General features: G+C 36.5%; 1 protein-coding gene across 9 annotated transcripts in view; it reads right to left on the reverse strand.

The window, feature by feature from the left end:
- The window catches only part of PLEKHA5 (pleckstrin homology domain containing A5), a 244,241-nt gene that overhangs the window by 76,741 nt on the left and 147,423 nt on the right, over positions 1 to 20,077 (reverse strand). For 8 of the 9 annotated variants that reach the window (XM_035028131.1, XM_035028124.1, XM_035028122.1 and 5 more), the window contains 4 exons: positions 18,350 to 18,422; positions 12,339 to 12,439; positions 8,375 to 8,490; positions 3,924 to 4,391 (listed from right to left, as the gene is read on the reverse strand). In XM_035028131.1, coding sequence (XP_034884022.1) covers positions 3,924 to 4,391; positions 8,375 to 8,490; positions 12,339 to 12,439; positions 18,350 to 18,422 — 758 coding nt within the window. Of the gene's footprint in view, positions 1 to 3,923; positions 4,392 to 8,374; positions 8,491 to 12,338; positions 12,440 to 13,995; positions 14,216 to 18,349; positions 18,423 to 20,077 lie in introns of those variants that run through there. The other variant, XM_035028129.1, reaches the window with a different exon arrangement.

Genomic DNA, 20,077 nt, shown 5'->3' on the forward strand with positions numbered 1-20,077 from the left:
CTGCAAAATTTGTGCCCACTAGGGCAGTAAAATGATGTTACCTTTACACAAACACCAGAGGGAGTCTCAAATATACCTTTTTGTGGCTTAAAGCACCCACAAAGGGGATAAAGCTGTGAAAAATACAGCAACACAGTGGAAAAAGAGTAAAGTGGAAAAAAGCAGTTGATCCAAAGTCAGGAGGGCCAAGATCCTTGCTCTTCTACTAAGTACAAAGACCTTGGAGTTCATCTGGGACTCAGAGAATGTTAGAGTGTGTGGTGGGTTTTTTTTTTTTTTTTTTTGGCGGGGTGGGGGGTAGAATGTGTTTTGAGAACAGGGTAGGAAAGACCAAGAGCACATACTCCTTTTAATTTTTTTATTATTTAAAGTAATCTATATGCCCAACATGGGGCTTGAACTCATGACCCTGAGATCAAGAGTCCCAAGCTGTACTGACTGAGCCAAATCTGGCAAACTGAAACTTTTGGAGATTTGGTTTTATCATCTATAAGATAATCTGATCACAAAACTATCTCATAGTTCTAAACTCCATGTCTTATTATGTATTTGAAATATTTCCAATTCCTTCAACCGTTTCCCTCTAAATCTCCTTCATCATGCTGGTTGTTCTTTAGTTTCTCAAAGTCTTCACTTGTAACAGGCTTGCTCAAAATTGAACATCGTGCCTCACCCTCCCCCCACAATCCCCACAAGAACTATTGCAAGCAAGGCTAATCATCTGATGCCTTTGGGGCTGGAGTAAAGGAGAAAGATACCCAGTATTCTGGTATAACCAGCATAAAGGTTCACTTCTTTGTGGCTTTCTCGCCACAAATATTTCCTCTTTTTTCCTCTGGGATTGGTCTTCCTTCCTTCCTATCCCCACCTTCTCTGTTCACACTAAAGCTAGAAACTGGAAAAAGTACCGAGTTGGCAACCCCACCTCTATCTGCTTAGGAAGCACAGAAATAGATTCCATCCTAGAAATTCTGTCCTACTACTAAAGCAATTTGCCCCAACATACCTTGATTTGGTCATTCACAAATTCAAGAACTATTATAGAAACCTTAATATGCAAAAGGCTCTGTACTAAGCACTGAACTATATCATAGAAGAATATATTGATAATATAAATATTAACTTTATATCCAGTTTGGAAATATGGGAAAATATTATTTATAAACATGTAAGGATGGGACATATATTGTTAATCTAAAATACTAAAAACTGTCTATAAACTAATGTTTAAATTCCATTTCAGAAAATCTATTGCACTAAACACCCCCAACAGTGCTCTGAAGCATTCACAATATGTGAGCTGGACCCTCTTGTAGAGATGTATATGGAACTTGAACCGTTAACATACCATACGATCATTAAGAGGAGGCTAATTAATGATTACAAAGTTTAAAAAGCTCTTCTGCCATCTCTGAAACTACTTTTGAAGAATTTTAATAGAAAGTTAGGTTATTATCAAGTAAATTTATTTTTAGCCCATACGCTTTCTAGCATTTTGAGATCTGTTTTTCAAAAACTAGTTTCCTTCAGTGGTTTTCCCCAAAGAAATTCAAATTAAGCAAAGTGTGATTTACTTTTAAGTGAAAGCTTAAGAAATGAACACTGTAAGCTCCTTCATCAGGTTTGGTGCTCCATTCACCAGCAGCTGCCTGTCAAACACCATGAAAACCCTGTCCCTGTGATTCTGCCAGGCAGAACAATGGATTAAGGCACCATGCATCTTAACAGTGACTGCCACTCACAAAGAAACTTTAAAGCTCTGTTCACAGACGCAGGGATCTATTATTTGATGAAATATTAAACTTTTCTTTCCATCAGAACTTTAAAAGCAAGCCTTTCATAAAGTTTTACAAAATGAATTATACTATGAATAACCTGTATGCTTCTTTCCACCAATAAAAATTATTTAATTATAAAACATCAACTGTTTTTTAAATATGAAGTTCATATGATAATGTAGAACTGATCTATCTCAATGATCCAAAGTAGACTCTAGCCAGTGAATCCAAAGTTGGAGGGGAGAAAAACACAGAGAAAATCTTAGCTCAAAATAAACTTCAGAAGCTGTAGGTCTGCATTCAAAAGAGTCACACACAAAGCCTTTACGTATGTTAATTATACCCATCAAGAAACCCAAAAGTTCTTGAAACTAATATTTATGCTCAACAATTAAAAAAAAAAACCTAACTTCTAGATGTCTGTCGAACCTCTTTATACAGTTTCAACCGTAAGAAAGTATGAAATCATTGAGGAACGTGATTTAACTAAGAAGTGAGATTTAATTTGCTGGGTAGAGATTCAGCAAATTTTCTGGCTGGGATTTTTATTATTGTTTCCCTGAAAATGGTTACCTTAAGTACTATGAAACATCCGTTCATCCCCCCCCCCGCCGAAACTAACTCTGGCATCTCTTCAGCCAGAAATTAACAAATATGTCTCACAATTCTCCCTTGGGAAAATCAGAAAAGTGAGTGCTGCGGGTGGAGAAGAAGAAAATGAAAGTGAACACATTGCGGGAGTGTTTTTGCAGTGCTGGTTGAGATAACAAAAGATGAGGCCAAGTGCACCCAGGCCTTTGAGCTGTTCCTGAAAGGAGAGAGACTTTGGCTGACAGCCTCAGACGTCAGCCACGCCAACTGAGCAAACTGGAAGAACGTTCCTATACCTCAGAAGTTTCACATTAAGTTAATCTTCATTTAACCGAAACACATTAATGTCATCGTTTTGTGGTTTTCTACTACTGAGAAGTAAGAGTCACAATAACTCCTCAGGTAATTCTTCCCACTACATTAAAGTATTTTTAAAATTTTGCATCACCAAATTCCTGCCTAATGACAGAACACTGTTCCTCATCGGTAGGTGCCTGCTTTTCCTCCCTCTCCTCTGGTCTTCATTTTTCATCTCTTTTGCAGGCCCCCACAATCCGTTTGTTCCCTTAAATGTAAATGTTCTTTCAGGTTTTCCTCTAGAATCTTTATTTTGTCCAGCCTCCAGCTGAATGAATTTATCTTCTCTCATCCTTCCCTGTAAGTACTTTTGATATAATGATGATGTCCCAAACCTTACTCAAGTCTAGATTTCTCTTGGGCGCTACAGACTACAGGCACCTCAAATTTAACCTGTCCAATCATTTATTACAAAATCTCTCTTTCCAAATCTCCATGCTGTTAAAGGCACCAAACCACCCTTGATGATCAGAGGCCTAAAAGCAGGGTTTCATTCTTGATTTTCCCCATCACTCAAACTAGACTAGGACTAGTTTGCAATCAAGCACATCCAAGCACTCAACTAGTCTTGTCAGTCCTACCTCAAATACATCCCCTTCCTCTCCTTGTTTCACTTACTCCAATAGCTTTTGAACTTTCTCTAATCTGTTCTCCAGATTCTGCAGCTGGAGAGATCGTTCTGAAACACCAATGTGAACACATCTCCTCTGGCTTATCTCTCCAGCCTCCTCTCTCCTACACCACCACAGCAGATGCACTTAAGCCATACTGGATTTCTCTGGATTCCTTTTCCTGCTCCCTATCAACTCTGCAGTTTTGCAGATCTAAACCAAGATAAATATGCCAATTTTTTTACATTTCATTTTGTATTTCACTTCCTGCAGAAGGGTTTTCCTGGACCCACAGATTGTGTTGATTGTCCCTGTTCTTGTAAGTATCATGTTCTTCCTTCATTTTGTCACAGTATACTGGACTTGTTTATTTTTCTCCTCTACAGGGTAAGGACCTCTTTGAGAAATCAATGGGAGACAGAGAAAAAACACTCATGTCTCATTACCATGAAGAAGAGAGACAGGAAGCTATAATGTCTAAAAATGCAATTTAAAGTACTATTTTTCAATAGCTGTGTCAGAAACCAATCGCCACTGACATAGTGTGAAAGAAATCTGGGTTCAGAACACAGAACAAGACACTTACCCCCTGGTTTCTTCTTCACGGCCCCTCCCCTTCTGGATTTTAATCCACTGTTCCAACTGTTGCATTGAGTTTGTCCTCTGGATGACTTGATCAGCCTCTGTGTGTAAGGGCCCTGTATTTGGGTGATTTATACCTCTAAGATCTGCCAGGCTAACATTGACTGTTTTGTTCTCCAAGCTATTCACATTGACTGGCCTATAGTGTCCAGTCTGAGCTGGGCATGTTGACCCGCTCTCATATTCAGATGACAGAGAATTCAACTTTACGCTATTAATTTTTGTTAAAGGTCTATCTTGACCATTCTTCTGAAATCCGTATTTTTCGGCTTCTAATGCCTTTTTCTCTTCATTTTTGCTTATTTCCTTGTTTTTCTGGTTATTTTGGACCTCTGGTTTAATTAGCACTCTATGGTTGGGAAAGTTATTGATTTCTTTAGTTGGTGCATTTTCAGATGTAATCTTGTCCACTCTGAAATCAGAAAAGAAAATCATAGTAAGTCAGATGAAATAATGCACGTGTTATTTCTTGGATTCAGTCTAGGAAAAATGCAAAGTTACCTTTGACTTTATGAAAAAAACTGAAAGGGTCATAGAGGGTAAGCCTGTATAAATCCCTAATGTTGTGATATGAAAATTCAAGCACAACATCAGAATGTGTAAATAGAAAGAAGGTGGGGGGAAGAAAACATAAAATATACAGTGTATAAAGCACTGAAGGATAAAAAGTGGTGAGTGTCCCCATTAGAAATCTGGAAATAAAGCAAATTAGGATTACCCTTTGAAAGTAAAACCACAAAATTCACACTTAAAAGACCACAGCAGCTAGTCATTTGAAATAAACAACATGGCCTCCAGCCAGGAGGGTTTAACTCATCTTGAGACAAACAGGAGTCTGGTTTGTGGAAATGGCTGCACCAAGGAATTACAGTCTGATGCTGTCGAAGATCTGCACCATATGACTAACTAGCGTGTTTGCATTCAAGAGGACCTGACTTGGGCGCCTGGGTGGCTCAGTCGGTTAAGCGACTGCCTTCGGCTCAGGTCATGATCCTGGAGTCCCGGGATCGAGTCCCGCATCGGGCTCCCTGCTCGGCGGGGAGTCTGCTTCTCCCTCTGACCCTCCCCCCTCTCATGCTCTCTCTCTCTCTCACTCTCTCAAATAAATGAATAAATAGGGCGCCTGGGTGGCTCAGTCGGTTAAGCGACTGCCTTCAGCTCAGGTCATGATCCTGGAGTCCCGGGATCGAGTCCCGCATCGGGCTCCCTGCTCGGCAGGGAGCCTGCTTCTCCCTCTGACCCTCCTCCCTCTCGTGCTCTCTCTCATTCTCTCTCTCTCGCAAAAAAAAAAAAAAAAAAAGAGGACCTGACTTTTGGTTAGGGCTCTCACAGCCAGGCTGCGTGTGTTCAGCTTGCAGCTCTACCTCTTACTGGCTGTGTCTCTGGACAAGGTGTGGAAATTTACTGTGCTTCAACCTCCTCTTTCGTAAATGGGGATAATTGTAGCACCAGGGTTACCGGACTGTGTTGAGGACCAGATGAGTGTATCAGTGGCTGCCACACACTTTATTACTATTATCATTCTATCTTAGCACACAATTTTGGATTAGAATGTGGCATTCCGTGTCCATCTCCCCACTGGAAGAATGTGCTGCTTAATAATAGTAGGTGACGGGGCCACCAGTTTTATTGCTCACCATTCCAGGCGTTTTATCTAGGTCTTTTTGATGAGAATCAGCTTCTCTGAGACCAATCACTTCCAGACCCTGACAAGACCAAGCTGAGTGTCTGAACCTGCACGAATCACCAAGATCGTGCCATGCTGGGAGGCCTTTCCGGAATTGGCCAACCGTCCACATTTCAATATGTATTAATGCTCCTATGGGATCCTAATGGGGTACTGCTGTCAGTGTTAAGTGATGAGCGGGAAATACATAACTCGCACATATACAGCTATAGGTAGTTTAGAATATGGTGAGTCAGGAAAACAATGACAAGAAAGGTGACTGCTTTTCGTAAATTTGTGTATGAGCCATGTATTTAGGTTGGATATAACTCATAGCTTGTAGACTGGAAACAATATTAGACACTGGGAAAGTTTACTAAGATATGCTATGGAGTTTCTTTCTCTTAAAAGATAAAAGAGAAGATTTACACTAAAAGCACATTTATCCTTATTAAATTCTAGGGGTGAAGGAATGGGTTTAACATAGGATATCAATACCTGAAAAAATATTTTTTTTTATCTAAAAAAAAATTTTAAACTTAGTTACCTCTAGTTAGTCTAAAGCTATTATTTTAAATTAGAACAGCATTGCCTTTCTTATCTTGATTTTTCCAAAGACTTATCATTTAAGAAATGTAATAAAAAAAGACATATATACTGACTTTTCAAATGGGAACAAGCGAATTTAAAAGAAATGATCTAGTTAAAAGCTAGATGTTTTATCTCTTAGGTGATATGCTCTGATAAATATTTGTTAAGTATTCTAGCCATACAGGAAAGAGAGCCCATTACCTTAAAACCAACCAAAGAAAATCTCCCTATACTTATGAAGTATTACCATAATTAGGTTCCTTCAGTTTGAAATATTAAGTGAGACCAACAAGGCAGGATAAAAATGCCAACAGCGAGAAGTAGAAGAAAAGACGTAATTCCTACAGGATAATGGTGACATCAGGCTGGGCACATGGGTGGTCTTCAATAATTTCTGGCTGAGTAAATTATATCAACACAACCTGCTAAAAATTGTTACAGGCACATAATCAACTAAAAGCTTGTCAGAAGTCCAACCAAAATACTATTATTTTTATCACCCTAAATTATGAGTAATTATCAGTTTTTAGAGTGGAAAATTACAAAAAAAAAATTGAAGTTGAAATTCTGAGATAAGGACAACATACAATATGAGATTATCTGGAAATCATATATTTAAATTATGACACTGATTTCTTTATTCTAAATAGTTTCTTGAAAATTTTACTCTAAGGTTAAAATTATCTTAAGATTTTCAATTAATTCTTTTCACCTACACATTTTCCCTAGCTATCTGTGCTAATCATCTCCGCTTTATGTCCATTTGGGTAATTATTTTTTTAAAAGTAAACTCTACACCGATACATGGGGCTTAAACTCATGACCCTGAGATCAAGACTCCCATGCACCACCAACTGAGCCAGCCAGGCAACCCCCATTTGGATAATTTTTACACATGAAATTCCAAAAGCAAATTTTCCTTTTATTAGCTTTCAACTTAGAATACGCAACTAGTTGAGTGTCTTTTTTTTTTTTTTTAATTGGTGTCCTACTGTTTAATCTGGGTCTTCCTTTCTTTTCTCTCCTTTTTCCTAGCTCTAATGACTAGTGACTGGTTAAGTTGATTTGAACTTGATATTTAAAAAAAATAAACACAAATATATTTATATAGCCTCAACTTCATTCAATCTTTTAACCAGTGAGTCAAAAGACTTTATTAATATGTACACTAACCCTCCTCCCCATCAAAACTAAAGATTTATATTGTAACAGCCCCCTAATTCCTTGAGAAGAGAGAAAAAAGACCAAACATGCAAGTAAGCATCTTCCTTGTATAAGGTATATGCTCAATTGCTGCTGACTGGAAAAGAACTTAATTGTGTCACAGATTTTTCTTCAAATTACAGGAATACAATTTTTTTTTTAAGCACATTATTCAGCTGCTATTTAAGTAGTTTTATAAACAGATTTCCTCTCACTAGTTCTTAATATAGTTGATTATTAAAATGATTTAGATGTTCAAGCAGAGAAAAAGAAATCACAGATCAATTTTAATAGTACATATTTATATTATCAAGGACTCTGAGTACTGAAGTTTCAAAAGAAAGAAAGTAGAATTCATCAAGAAATAGACATACTTAGAAATGATCTTAATGAGTTGTTTTCTGGAGACATTTATCATAAAACCATCAGAATTAATCAGCAAATGCTGAAGAAACGAAACTCATCAAAATTTTTTATTTCTATTTATTACACTCCAAAAACATACAACATAATATAAAAACACAGTAAAAATTAACTTCATGAATATAAATTCTCTTCGAGGATTTAGGCCTTAAAACACTGTCTTGTGTAGGTTTAAGATAACAATTAAAAATGTACTTACCGGAAATTAAAGGTAATTCTGTAAGAAGAAAGAATATTCAGTTTGAATGTTAGGATTCTGTATTCACCTCAGTACACTGATAGGTGAAAATGAATAAAGAGGAAATGTGGAATAAAAATGCAGGTGGTATCTCAAATTAACTAAAGGTGTATTAATTTAATACAGAATATGAATTACTCCTTGCTTTCGGAGGAAGAAATGATTTCATATCATGACTTATAAAATGGTATGTACTATGATAACGATACATACTTGCAGGGCATGGATTAAAATGTAAGTGGCAATCACCATTATTTTCCCTACAAGCCTTTACCTTTTCACAGGTTCTGTCTGTACTAGGGCAGCATCTAACATGGCTTTCATCCACAACTCCATTTCCTTTCCTGTATCAGTGCAGAAATAATAGGTCCGCATGTTTGGATGGGCTGCCTGATTGAAAATGACAGGATCATCGTAAATAGATACACGGGATCTGTAAGAGAAAAAGAAAGACAGTTATGTGGTTCCCTACATAGATCATTACTATCAACTTTCAAAGAAAGCAGACTTGGCTTATACACAGTTACAGAAATGAGTGACTTAAAATATAATTCAATCTTGAAAAAATATAAATATTAGTATGTCCTCCCAACATTGCCATTTTTCCTTCGAAAATCAAAACAAGGAAAAAAGGTGTATGGGAAGGAAAGGAGGTAAGAAATGAAGTCCCTTGTCATGCCTCCTTGCCATGCCTGTTCCATGTACACACCCTTAGCGATTTCCATTTATTACAATTCACACCTCTTGATTCAAGAATGTTCCATAAAAATAGAACTATCAAACAATCCAGCAAATCCCCTTCTTATTCAAAGAAGAAAACACCAATTCAAAGAGAAATACGCATTGGTGGCTCAGTTGGTTAAGCATCTGACTCTTGGTTTTGGCTTGGGTGGTGATCTTGGGGTCATTGGATAGAGCCTGGCATCAAGCACCATGTTGGATGTAAAGCCTGCTTGGGATTCTCTCTCTCCCCCTCTCCGTTTGGCCCTCCCCCTGCTTGTGTGAGTGCTCTCTCTCTCTCTCTCTCATAGATAAATAAACTCTTTAAAGACAAAACAAAAAACAAAGAGATATATGCACCCCCCACTGCAGCATTATTTACAATAGCCAAGATATGGAAGCAACCTAAGTGTCCGCTGATAGATGAATGGATAAAGCAGATGTGGCAGACAAACACAGACACACACACTGGAATACTACTTAGCCATAAAAAAGAAATGGAATCTTGCAATGACATGGATAGACCTGGAGGGTATTATGCCAAGTATTGTAAGTCTGACAGAAAAAGGCAAATATTGTCTGATTGTACTAATACGTGGAACCTAAAAAACAAATGAACAAACAAAACAAAACAGAAACAGACTCAAAGATATAGGGAACAAACTTTTGGTTACCAGATGCAGGAGGGATTGGAGGGCAGGAGAAAAAAAGGTGAAGAGGATTAAGAGGTACAAACTTCCAGTTATAACATAACTAAGTCACAGGGATATAAATATACAGCATAGGGATACAGTCAATAATACTGTAATAACTCTGTATGGTGACAGGTGGTAAGTAGACTTACTGTGAGGATTACTTCATAATATATAAAGATATCAAATCATTATGATGTACACCTGAGACTAATTGTATGTCAATTATACTTCAATAAAAAAGAATGTTCTAGAGCAACCAGCAATAAATTAATAGAAATGTACATGTCATAGTATTTCCCCTTTGTGTTAGCAATTTCTTTTGTCTTCAAAAGGTGCTGCTGTGAAAGCATTTTGTTTAATCCTCATAGACATCTACACACAAACATAAAAGATTTATAAATGATCCAAAATGGTATCTCCCTTTAGATTTTCATCTCAAGTGTCAGAGTTAAATAAAATGTAAATGTTTTGGGTTTGAGGAAGACCTATGTAAGTGGTAAGTGGGTTTTTATCTTTATAGTGGTTCAATCTGCCTCTGTTCCTGAGAAATGGAAGAAAAATGAAATAAAGGCATCGATGAGGGACTGCTATCCCAGGTGTGAGCACTGAGAGCTCAGCTTAGCACGTGGGCTGACGGGGCAAAGAAGGACAGCAGTAGTAGCTGTATCAAAGTAGAAAAAAGGCCAAGGTAGAGAATTCTGTGGAGGAAACATTCTTAATTTCCATGTAAAAATGCCTGTGACAGTTTCCTATCATACACGGAAAGACAAAGAAAAACAAACAAAGGCTATTTTAGCATACAATGAGGTAAAGGAGAGTATGAAGTACAGAGTTAGTCTGCTAAATATAAAAACTGGAGAGGAATAAATCTGGAGCCACACGCTTTACTCCAAAACCTTGACTATCTGCTTTGTTTACAGTGTCAAATTAGCTTTTTCTAAAAATTTCTTTCAGAAAGAATCAAGACAGAAATAAATTCAACGAACACAGCGATCCAAACAACGACATAAGCAACAAATCTCACTTGACCTTGTTAGAGATATAGTTTTATACCTAAAACTATCATGGGAACAATTTAATAGAAACAGCTCAAGTGCTACGTGTTGTTAAAATGATTAAAGCCACGGCAAAGCCTCCCTGGACTGCCTGAATCGGGTTTTAGAGAAATGAATGAAAGACCACTGTCCACATTTGTGATCAAGGGAAGGAACGTGGGTCTAGTGCTAAGAAGCTCGAGGTACAGCCGTGATTCCCACACCCATGCTTGCCAGCTGTCAAGCAGAAATATTTACTAGATGATGATGGAGTCTGCTATCTAGCTTTAAGTTCCACAATCGTCCATGAAGTTTCTACTCACCATTGTGATAAGCAGTAGCCTCAATGTCAAAAGTGGCTCATAAATTTGGAGGAAACAACATTGCAAAAGAGAGAATTTGAGAGAGAAATTACTATCCTTGTTAACAAGTAAAGTAAAATTAATACCAAACCAAATAATTACAGAGAAAATATACTTAACATGCATGGTCACTGTTATTGTGACTTCAACATTCTAATATTTAAGAGTCTAAGAACCCAGCAAAATATCCTACAAAGAGTACATTCAATGAACTTTTGCCAAATTGATGAGCAAACACAAAAATTAAATTCAAGATCAAATAACGGTATCATACAGTCTTACACGTGGAAGTAACTTTTATCAAATTATTATTTTAAGTTACCAGTATTAAATTTTGTTACAGCATCATCAATACTTAATTCTGTTTCTCTGGCTCACACTGTTAACACAATTTATTGAAATTCCATGCCTTTCCCTTCTTACCCACAGTGTCTGCTCAGACATCACCTTCTCCCTGAGGCCATCCATCACCACCACCCCCACTCTAACTTTCCTGCTTTTTTTCTTCCACAGCTAATAATGCAACACGTTAATTAGCAAAAGTTGTAAATCAGCTGCAGTCCTGAGTATTCTTTAAAAAAGTGGATGGGCAGTAAAAATGGAATCAATTTTATAGGGGTGTAAACATTTTCACTGTTAAATTACAGCATGTGTTACCCTTCCTTTTCCCCTTTCCCTTCAAATGAAATTTTTACATCAAACCCTTCAGAGTTCTTAATTTAAAACTGACTTAAAAAAATAGGTGACCTCTAAAATTTATTTCAGCCATAGTCATGAAGCAAAGAATGCAGTATGGCTTTTGAAAACAACCAAGTTATCATTAAAGTGGCCTTTAACTTGAGGTATTTCACAAACCAGCATATCAGAAGTGGGTGGGTATTGTTAGTCAGAGGACCGGGGCTCAGGTCTGCTTGGATTTAATACTTTTTAACGTCTCAACATCAATATTATCTCAAAAGTACCTGATGTTCATTATGTACTTAGACCCAAGAACATCTCTGCAAATACTCTCTAAGATCATAAATGTACATACGTTAAAAACCACAGTTGTTGTCTCTACAGTACTCTTCCCCCCAATTTATTATGAAAAAATTCAAACATACAGTAACCTTTAAAGAACAGTACAGTGATTGCCAGGATGCCTACAGCTATAGTTACCAATTATTAGCATTTTCACATATTTGCTTTATCTAAAACCATTCTGAAGTAGACATAAAGACACCTGGCCCTTAGATATTTGAGAACATGCTTCCTAATTAAAAGGGTCATTCTCCTACTCAACCTTAAGACTATTAACTAATATATTTTAAATATAAAAATGACCATCACTAAAATATCTTTTTGTAGTAATCTATGGGCCAATATCCATCTCTTAAATCAGTGCAAGATTCAAATACAAAATTAAAAAAGTACGGCTATTTCCTTACCTTAAAAGCATATTTGCGATTAATGTGATCCTCAGAGGTAAGCATAGCTATTTGAAAACTAGGTAATAGTATGCTTCCCAGGATACCCTCTTCTTTCTCATCTAAGAGATAATTGAACATCTGATTAGCATTTTAAGTGTTCTCATGAAGCAGAATAAATTTTCTCAAAATTTATTTTGATCAAATCAAAAGGTTCTTATATATAAATGAACTGGACTCACGTGTCGTTTAGATAATTCTTTATAAGGTTTTAAAGGAAATATTAAATAGCACAAGTATATATACTTCTTCACTTTCATAAGCTTCCCCATCCTAAGCAAATCAGAAATGGTTCTCACACATCAGAAAAATGTCAATTAGGCATAAAAACAGCATACATTCGTTTGACATATATATCACATTCTACAAACCTCTTCACATGTGGTTCACTGAAAATATATTAGCATATAAGTAACAACACAGAAACCTTACAAAGTCAATCTACCCACATTTCTGGTAGGATTTAAATGCCCAACCATTTCAAGCCAAGACAAACATGCAGCTCACTTGCTCACACCCTCCAGTCTGGCTCAAATGTCTCATTATAAAGCCTTCCTGGACCCCACTATTTTTAACTGCTTCCCATCCCAACCCATCCAGAGCCCTCTCTTCTCTTTCTGGAACTTTACTGCCCCTACCCCCTCAATACCTTAGACACACTATATGCTTTATTATTTGTTTATCAACTCTCTCTCCCCACTAGAATGTCAACTGAATGAAGACATTTAGAACGACAGTAGATGTGCATTTGAATAAATAAACATTTTAAACTATGCTGTAAGAATTATATGATTTTTAAAACACATAGCTGTGGTTAGCTTTTTACCAGTCATTCTGATACACAACAAAGTTATGGGAATAAATTACAGGCCTACAAGGCAAAGCACATAAAACACACCCAGGAAAATGATAAAACATTAATCTTGGCACAGTATAGATTCACATTATTAACTTGCTGCTTGGGGGCAGAGATGTTTATGAAACTCGAAATACATAGTTCATTGTTAGAAACCCGTAAGACAACTTAATAAAGCTGTACATTAGGCTGATGAACTCAGCAATGAGAAAAACCATAAATGAGAAATAATTCTTTTCATTATGCTTGCTGTGTTTTTTTTATTATCATAAACTGAACAAGGAATTTTATTTATTTTCCCCTCATTTCTAATATATATGGTAAAACTTCCAAAAGAAAGTTGCATTCAACAAGGTTACTTCTGTAGCTTTTCTCATAAGGCTACAAAATTCTGCTCTTACTATACTAATAAATGAAAGAATGAACACAAGTGCAGATTTCGTCTAAAAGGTAAAAAAAAAAAAAGAGGTAGAAAGCAGTCATCAATTATAGAGAATACGACAATTTAAAAGAATGAGTCACACTGTATTTTAAATCCAATTTTGTTTGTATAGAGCATATAATCAGAAACGGTTCTGGGGCGCCTGGGTGGCTCAGTTGGTTAAGCCACTGCCTTCGGCTCAGGTCATGATCCTGGAGTCCCGGGATCGAGTTCCGCATCGGGCTCCCTGCTCGGCGGGGGGGTCTGCTTCTCCCTCTGACCCTCCCCCCTCTCATGCTCTCTCTCAAATAAATAAATAAAATCTTAAAAAAAAAAAAAGAAACGGTTCATGAAGTCATCTTTATTAAAAGATCATTTTATCAAATAATACATTCTTTTATGTTGCATTATTGGAAACGGTGACTCTTCCTGAAGTTATTTCAGAATATGCACAGGCTGATTTCACTGGATCATCATGAATGGTTTCCCAGATGGACACTAAGCAGCTGTGAGATCTTGGCAAGTTATTGATGCTGGGTATCTGTTTCATCAACTATAAAACTGAGGAAAACAGGACTTACTGCAAAGGATTGTTGTGAGGGTTAAATGAGCTACCAGACACGAAGAACTCAATAATGCACTCAGCCCATTTGAAGTGTTCAATGAATACAGCCCTTATTATATAAAACTAAGGGCACTGCATATATAAAAATCTTCATCTTTTGTCAAATGACTATCCTAAGAGTTCTTCACTAGATTCTTCAAATGTTCCTAATCATGACATTCTTCTGTTTAGTTCTGTCGAGCCTGACCTAAGTAACTGTCTTTTACCTAAAGGGCTTCATACACTGGCAAGCAAAGAGTGGGTACTGATTATCTGTAGAATGAACAAACTCTCCAGCGGGGGGTGAGCTGGACCTTTTGTTAGACTGGATGACAGCCCAACTCCCTCTGTCCCAACATACTTTCTTCCCTTTCCTGCAGGTATAATGGTCCCCTGAACACTCCCCAATAAGCCTCTTGCACATTAATCTCCATCACAGAGCTCGTGTCCTGGGGAACATAACCTGGGGCAAGAACCTAAGAATCTCAACATTGATTAGATTCAAGTTAACATTTTAGACTCCCCACTTCTACTTCAGCTTTAAAGATGTTTGGGTAAAAGACAAAAAACACATATAATTACAGATGGATATATAACTTACAGACTGGAATATTATTACTAATTATCATTACCTAGAATACTTCAATACTTTGTTAATTGGTCTCCTGGCTTGTAGTTCAAGTGCTAGGGTGATTTTTCTAAAATGTGCATTTGATCCTATTATTATCCTTGCATTTAAGATAGAGTTAAAACTCATTAGGATGGTAAACAAATTACTTTTGTGCCTCGATCTACTTTTTAGCCTTTATTCCTGTGTCTGCAGGCATAATCTTCATTCCAGCAACATAAGCCCCATGTGCAATTTTACAAATATGCCATCCTCACTCATGCTTTGAACATGCTAAGTCCACTATCTAGATCATCCTTCTTTCCTAATTCTTTCCTTGTAAATCTGGTTAACACTCATTCAACATAACTGAATACTATGACAGTCTTTCTTAGACTCCTTTAGCTAATCTGTGAGTTCCATGAAGAGAGGAGTTTATATTGTTCACTTCTGTATCTTACTAGCTAATAATATATCTAGTGTACCAAAAGTGCTCACTGCTACCTACCACCTTACTCCGAGCCATTATCATTTCTACCTAATAACCCCTAACTAGTCTCTGCTTCCTTCCTTCCTCCTTATAATCCATTTTCTAAGAGCAGCTTATGTAAATCAAAGCATCTCATTCGTATACTGAAAAACATCCAATTGTTTCCTACGGTATTTACAGTAGAATCGAAATTCTAGTAGAGTCTGACATTGGTGCAATCTTCATTCCTCCCACCTGCCTCCCTATTGCTAGTCCTCCAGCTGGGTACAACGGTTTCCTTCTGCTCCTTCAATGTTCCACTTTCCTAACGTCAGAGCCTTTGCACTATTGCTCCCCCTGCCTGAATACTATACTTACTCTGGCTCTTCTTCATCATTTAGACCTTGCTACCTAAAACATCTGCTCAGAGAACTGATCCAAAGAAATCTTTCCTCCATGCGTGTCTTTCATACGATGACCTTATTTTCCTAAAAGCACTTACCATCATATTTTTTATTTATTTGAATTTATTTACTGTCTCCCTGATTCCTCTAGAATGAAGCTTCATGAGAGCTTTCTTTCACTGTTTTGACTGCACCTGGAATGAAGCGGGTCCTGCTCAATAAATATTTGTTGAATGAATTAAGTCCCATAATAAGTTTTGTCAGTAGACAGACCGCAAAATAGAGCAATCTAAGTGTTCTGTCATAATATGCCCGCGACTTTGCAAAGAACAGTGGAAACTTGAGCTTCCATCTGGTATTGGCTGCTAATCTATTATAAAAAAAGCAAATCACTTATTTTGTCTTACTTTCCATATCTGTGAAATGTGGACTGATTTGTCAAAAAATTCTGACAGTGCACTGTGTATGTCAGTATACTAGACACTTGGAAAGATACAGAAGAAATGAATGGAGCTGCTGTATTCAGCCCGTTAAGAGAAGAGACCTGTAGAAGGAAAAAAACCTGTGGTTAAGAGAAGTGCGTGTGCATAAATCCTGGCTCTGACACTTGCTAGTTGTGAGACCTCAGGCAAGCAATATGACCTCACTGTCCTTTAGGGTCCTCTTGTGTGAACAGGCAAAGTAAGATTTCCTACCTTGTTAAATGGCTGTAAGGAAGAGATGAAACAGATCATCTATGTTACATGCTCAGCATGTAGTAAATGCTCAAAAAAATGCAAGGTATTATAATCATCTCACTAAAATCTGGTAGTTTTTATTTCAAATATGACAGTTCCTGTTGATAAAATAGTGAAAGTGTATAATATCATCTACTCATTTCCAACCATCTAAAGTGCAAAAGTGAGTTAAATGATATTTCTTTCCTTTTTATATTTTCTTCTTTTTTACATTGCTTCTGTCTGGCAAACCATACTAAAATTAATAAATATATTAAGTATAAAATGCATACGGTTAATAATAATATGGAATCTCATATTCAACATGGCTTCTGAACTCAACATTTACATTTTTAAAATTAGGTTAAAAGTTTTTCTATTTTAATAATAGTGGTAAGCAGTACCTTTCCATGAGCAACGATAGCAAGTTATAAGGAATTCAGTGTTCTTTTTGTTGTAAATTAACATTAAGGAATTTTATATGAGAATAGTAATAAATACTTTTTTGTTCTCATTTAAAGCTCTAAGTAGACTATAAATAAACTGCAAAAGAGAGAAGTACAAACTAAGATCCAAAAGTATCTAACAGCTTAGAAATAATGCCTGAGTTATATATAACTCCTGACTTCTGGAAGAGTGGGAAAACCTTTAAGGAAAATTGTAGAATATGGTTGGCACTTAAACTAAAGATAATACCACACCTGCTGCCTGACCAACACCTCTATGACAAAATGAAATTTTATAGGTTTGGTTAATTCCGACTCAGCAGTGCTTCTCAACCATAGTTTGCAGTGGGGGAAAAATAGATGAATACAATTCTAGTAATTTCTAATTTGAAGGTTAATATACATTATATTGCTCTGATAGATGACCACAGAATTTCATCACACTTTTTTGGTATAATCACAAATTTTAAAGTTGTTAATCAGTTCTAAAATCCTGTTATAGTTTGTGAAATACTTATCTAGAAAAGTTATAAATTATTAAACATGCTTTGACAATCTAATCCTTTGGTGACTGTTTCCAACTGGACTTTAAAAGTAGGAAAGAAAGAGCTACTGCCCAGATTAATGATTTTAATCACAGCCGAAGCAGACTTTTCTCTGTTAGGTACCAACCGTGTAGCATCTAACAGATCCATACAGCACAGAGCAGAGACTTCGCTGGACTTTCCTTTAAAAATTGTATTAATCAATAACTTACTAACAAGAAAACATATTTAAAAAAGGAGTTTATGATATCCACATAGGAGAAATGAAGACCGTTACCCCCTACCTAAGATAATACCTTTATTTCCTCTACATCAACATTAACAGCCTGGTATATATCCCTTACACCATTTTCTCCATGTTTCAGGGAGGTTGTCATTGTTTTAAAAAAGGGGGGGCAGGGAGGGTGGAGATCATAATAAGTACATTTCTTTGTACTTTAAAAAAAAATTTGCCAATATATCAGAGTAATCTCTGATACTCTCAAGACATTTGCTGGGGAGTACTGTGTGTTCAATGAATCAACAGCTGGATCTAACAAAGCTGACACATAAAAAGAATCTCAACAAACTAATGACTTTTATCTAGTAGGCACTGAATTCAAGGATAACATTACAGAGTGAAGATTCATATGCTATTTACATAAAACAAATAAGATTAACACAAACTACAGAAATCAGACCCAAACTCAAGACTAAGCCGCTTGAAGCCCTATACTGCCTTCAGTCCTACCCTCAATTACTCAGTATTATATATGGATGAAGAAAAGGTTTTCTGGATACTGTTTGTTGATAATAAAATAGCCGAAGAACTGTAAGGATTTTTTCTTTAAAAAAGCATCCACTATTTAACACGTTCTGTTGCAATTATGAAATAATACACTACGACAGTTTACGGTAAGCTCACCTCTGTAATAAAAGAGGCAGAGGTCGGAAAGCACGAACCAGCGTTTCTTCCACAGCTTCATGCCGGTACTGTCCTAAATTAAACCAGCATATTAAAGGGTTTTTTTCATTTCAGAAAATTCAAATTCATTTCTGATGCATTTATTTAAACTAAGTTTTTAAGACAAGATGTATTTGATATAGGCTGGACAGAAACCTAACTAAAAAGCCAAAATATGGAGGAACTTTTTCTAGAGACTTGGATCACGTGAACACGAAGATATTCCCAAGTATACAGGTCTCTGAAGAGTAATACTCTCACGTGAAAAACACTTTTGAAGCAATCTGATTCGGCTTCCTATTTGTAAGCAATTTGAAATTCACTTTTCTGAACACACATGTCTGCTAACATGAGGATAATGTAACTATGCAGCATTGTGTGTATTCTGGTAAGCCACATTTAATAAATATGTTAATCTTCAACAATAAGAAAAATATGTGATTTGAAATTATCCCAAAGGTAATGTGATTTAAAATGACTGTGAATAAAGGAAACTTAGCATACAAATACACTTCACAAACATTTTTCCTTCTTACATGTACAGTTTGGGTTTTGCTCATCCTGCAAGAGAGTGCCTCTTTGGCAGCTTCTTCTAAGTAATTCAGTTAATAAAAATACCAAGCTCAAACAAAATTACAATTTTAATAAAAATTACCTTCCCCCATGCAATAAGGCAAAACTGCAAGAGAAAATGAAACACACACACACACACACAAAGGCAAAAAAGAGGCCAGTTTGGATATGCGTTAATATTTCTTATTTATTTCTAGTTGTAACCACCTAACAATGACTTTAGAACTTAAATTATATAGGTAAAAATCTCAAAACAAAAGATCTGTCCTTAAAATTGACAGTTACACCAAAGGACCAAAAAAAAAAAAATCTTTTTAATGGTTATATGGTATTTTCAGTTTCCTAATAATATTCTTTAATACAAATAATTAAAAAGTTTAGACTTTTAAGTGACTCTGCAAACAAACTCTCTGTAAGTCACACACCTATTATAAAATAAACACTCATGGTAGAGAAACTGGTTGGTAACACTTTTCCAATACAAATTAATCAAGGGATCAAGAAACGAGAACAAAAATCATTTTAAAGAAGTCCCATATCCTCTATTAGGCTCAATACTATGCTAAGCTATCTGAACATAATTTGGACTTATTAGAAAGACTAGTTAAAAAAAAAAATCTTTCGGGCGCCTGGGTGGCTCAGATGGTTAAGCGTCTGCCTTTGTCTCAGGTCATGATCCCAGGGTCCTGGGATAGAGTCCCGCATCGGGCTTCCCGCTCCTTGGGAGCCTGCTTCTCCCTCTGTTTCTCTCTGTCTCTCATGAATAAATAAATAAAATCTTTAAAAAAAAAAAAAAATCTTTCAGGGGCACTTGGGTGGCTCAGTCTTCAACTCAGTCTTCGGCTCAGGTCATGATTCCAGGGGTCCTGGAATTGAGCCCTGTATCACAGGCTCCCTGCTCAGTGGGGAGTCTGCTTTTCCCTCTCCTAGCTGTCCGCCCCCCACCTGTGCTCTCTCCTGCACGCTCTCTCTCAAATAAATAAATCTTTAAAAAAATCTTTCAGCTTGGATAAGTTTAAATGTCAGATAGTTAAAATATACATGATTTTAAAATAAAAATTAAAAATTGATATTCAAGTTATATACTCAATCAACTCAGTGGACACTGGCAAAACT

Source organism: Mirounga leonina, unplaced genomic scaffold, assembly GCF_011800145.1.
Source record: "Mirounga leonina isolate KUSES-001 unplaced genomic scaffold, KU_Mleo_1.0 Mir_201, whole genome shotgun sequence".
In the NCBI taxonomy this organism is placed as follows: Eukaryota; Metazoa; Chordata; class Mammalia; order Carnivora; family Phocidae; genus Mirounga; species Mirounga leonina.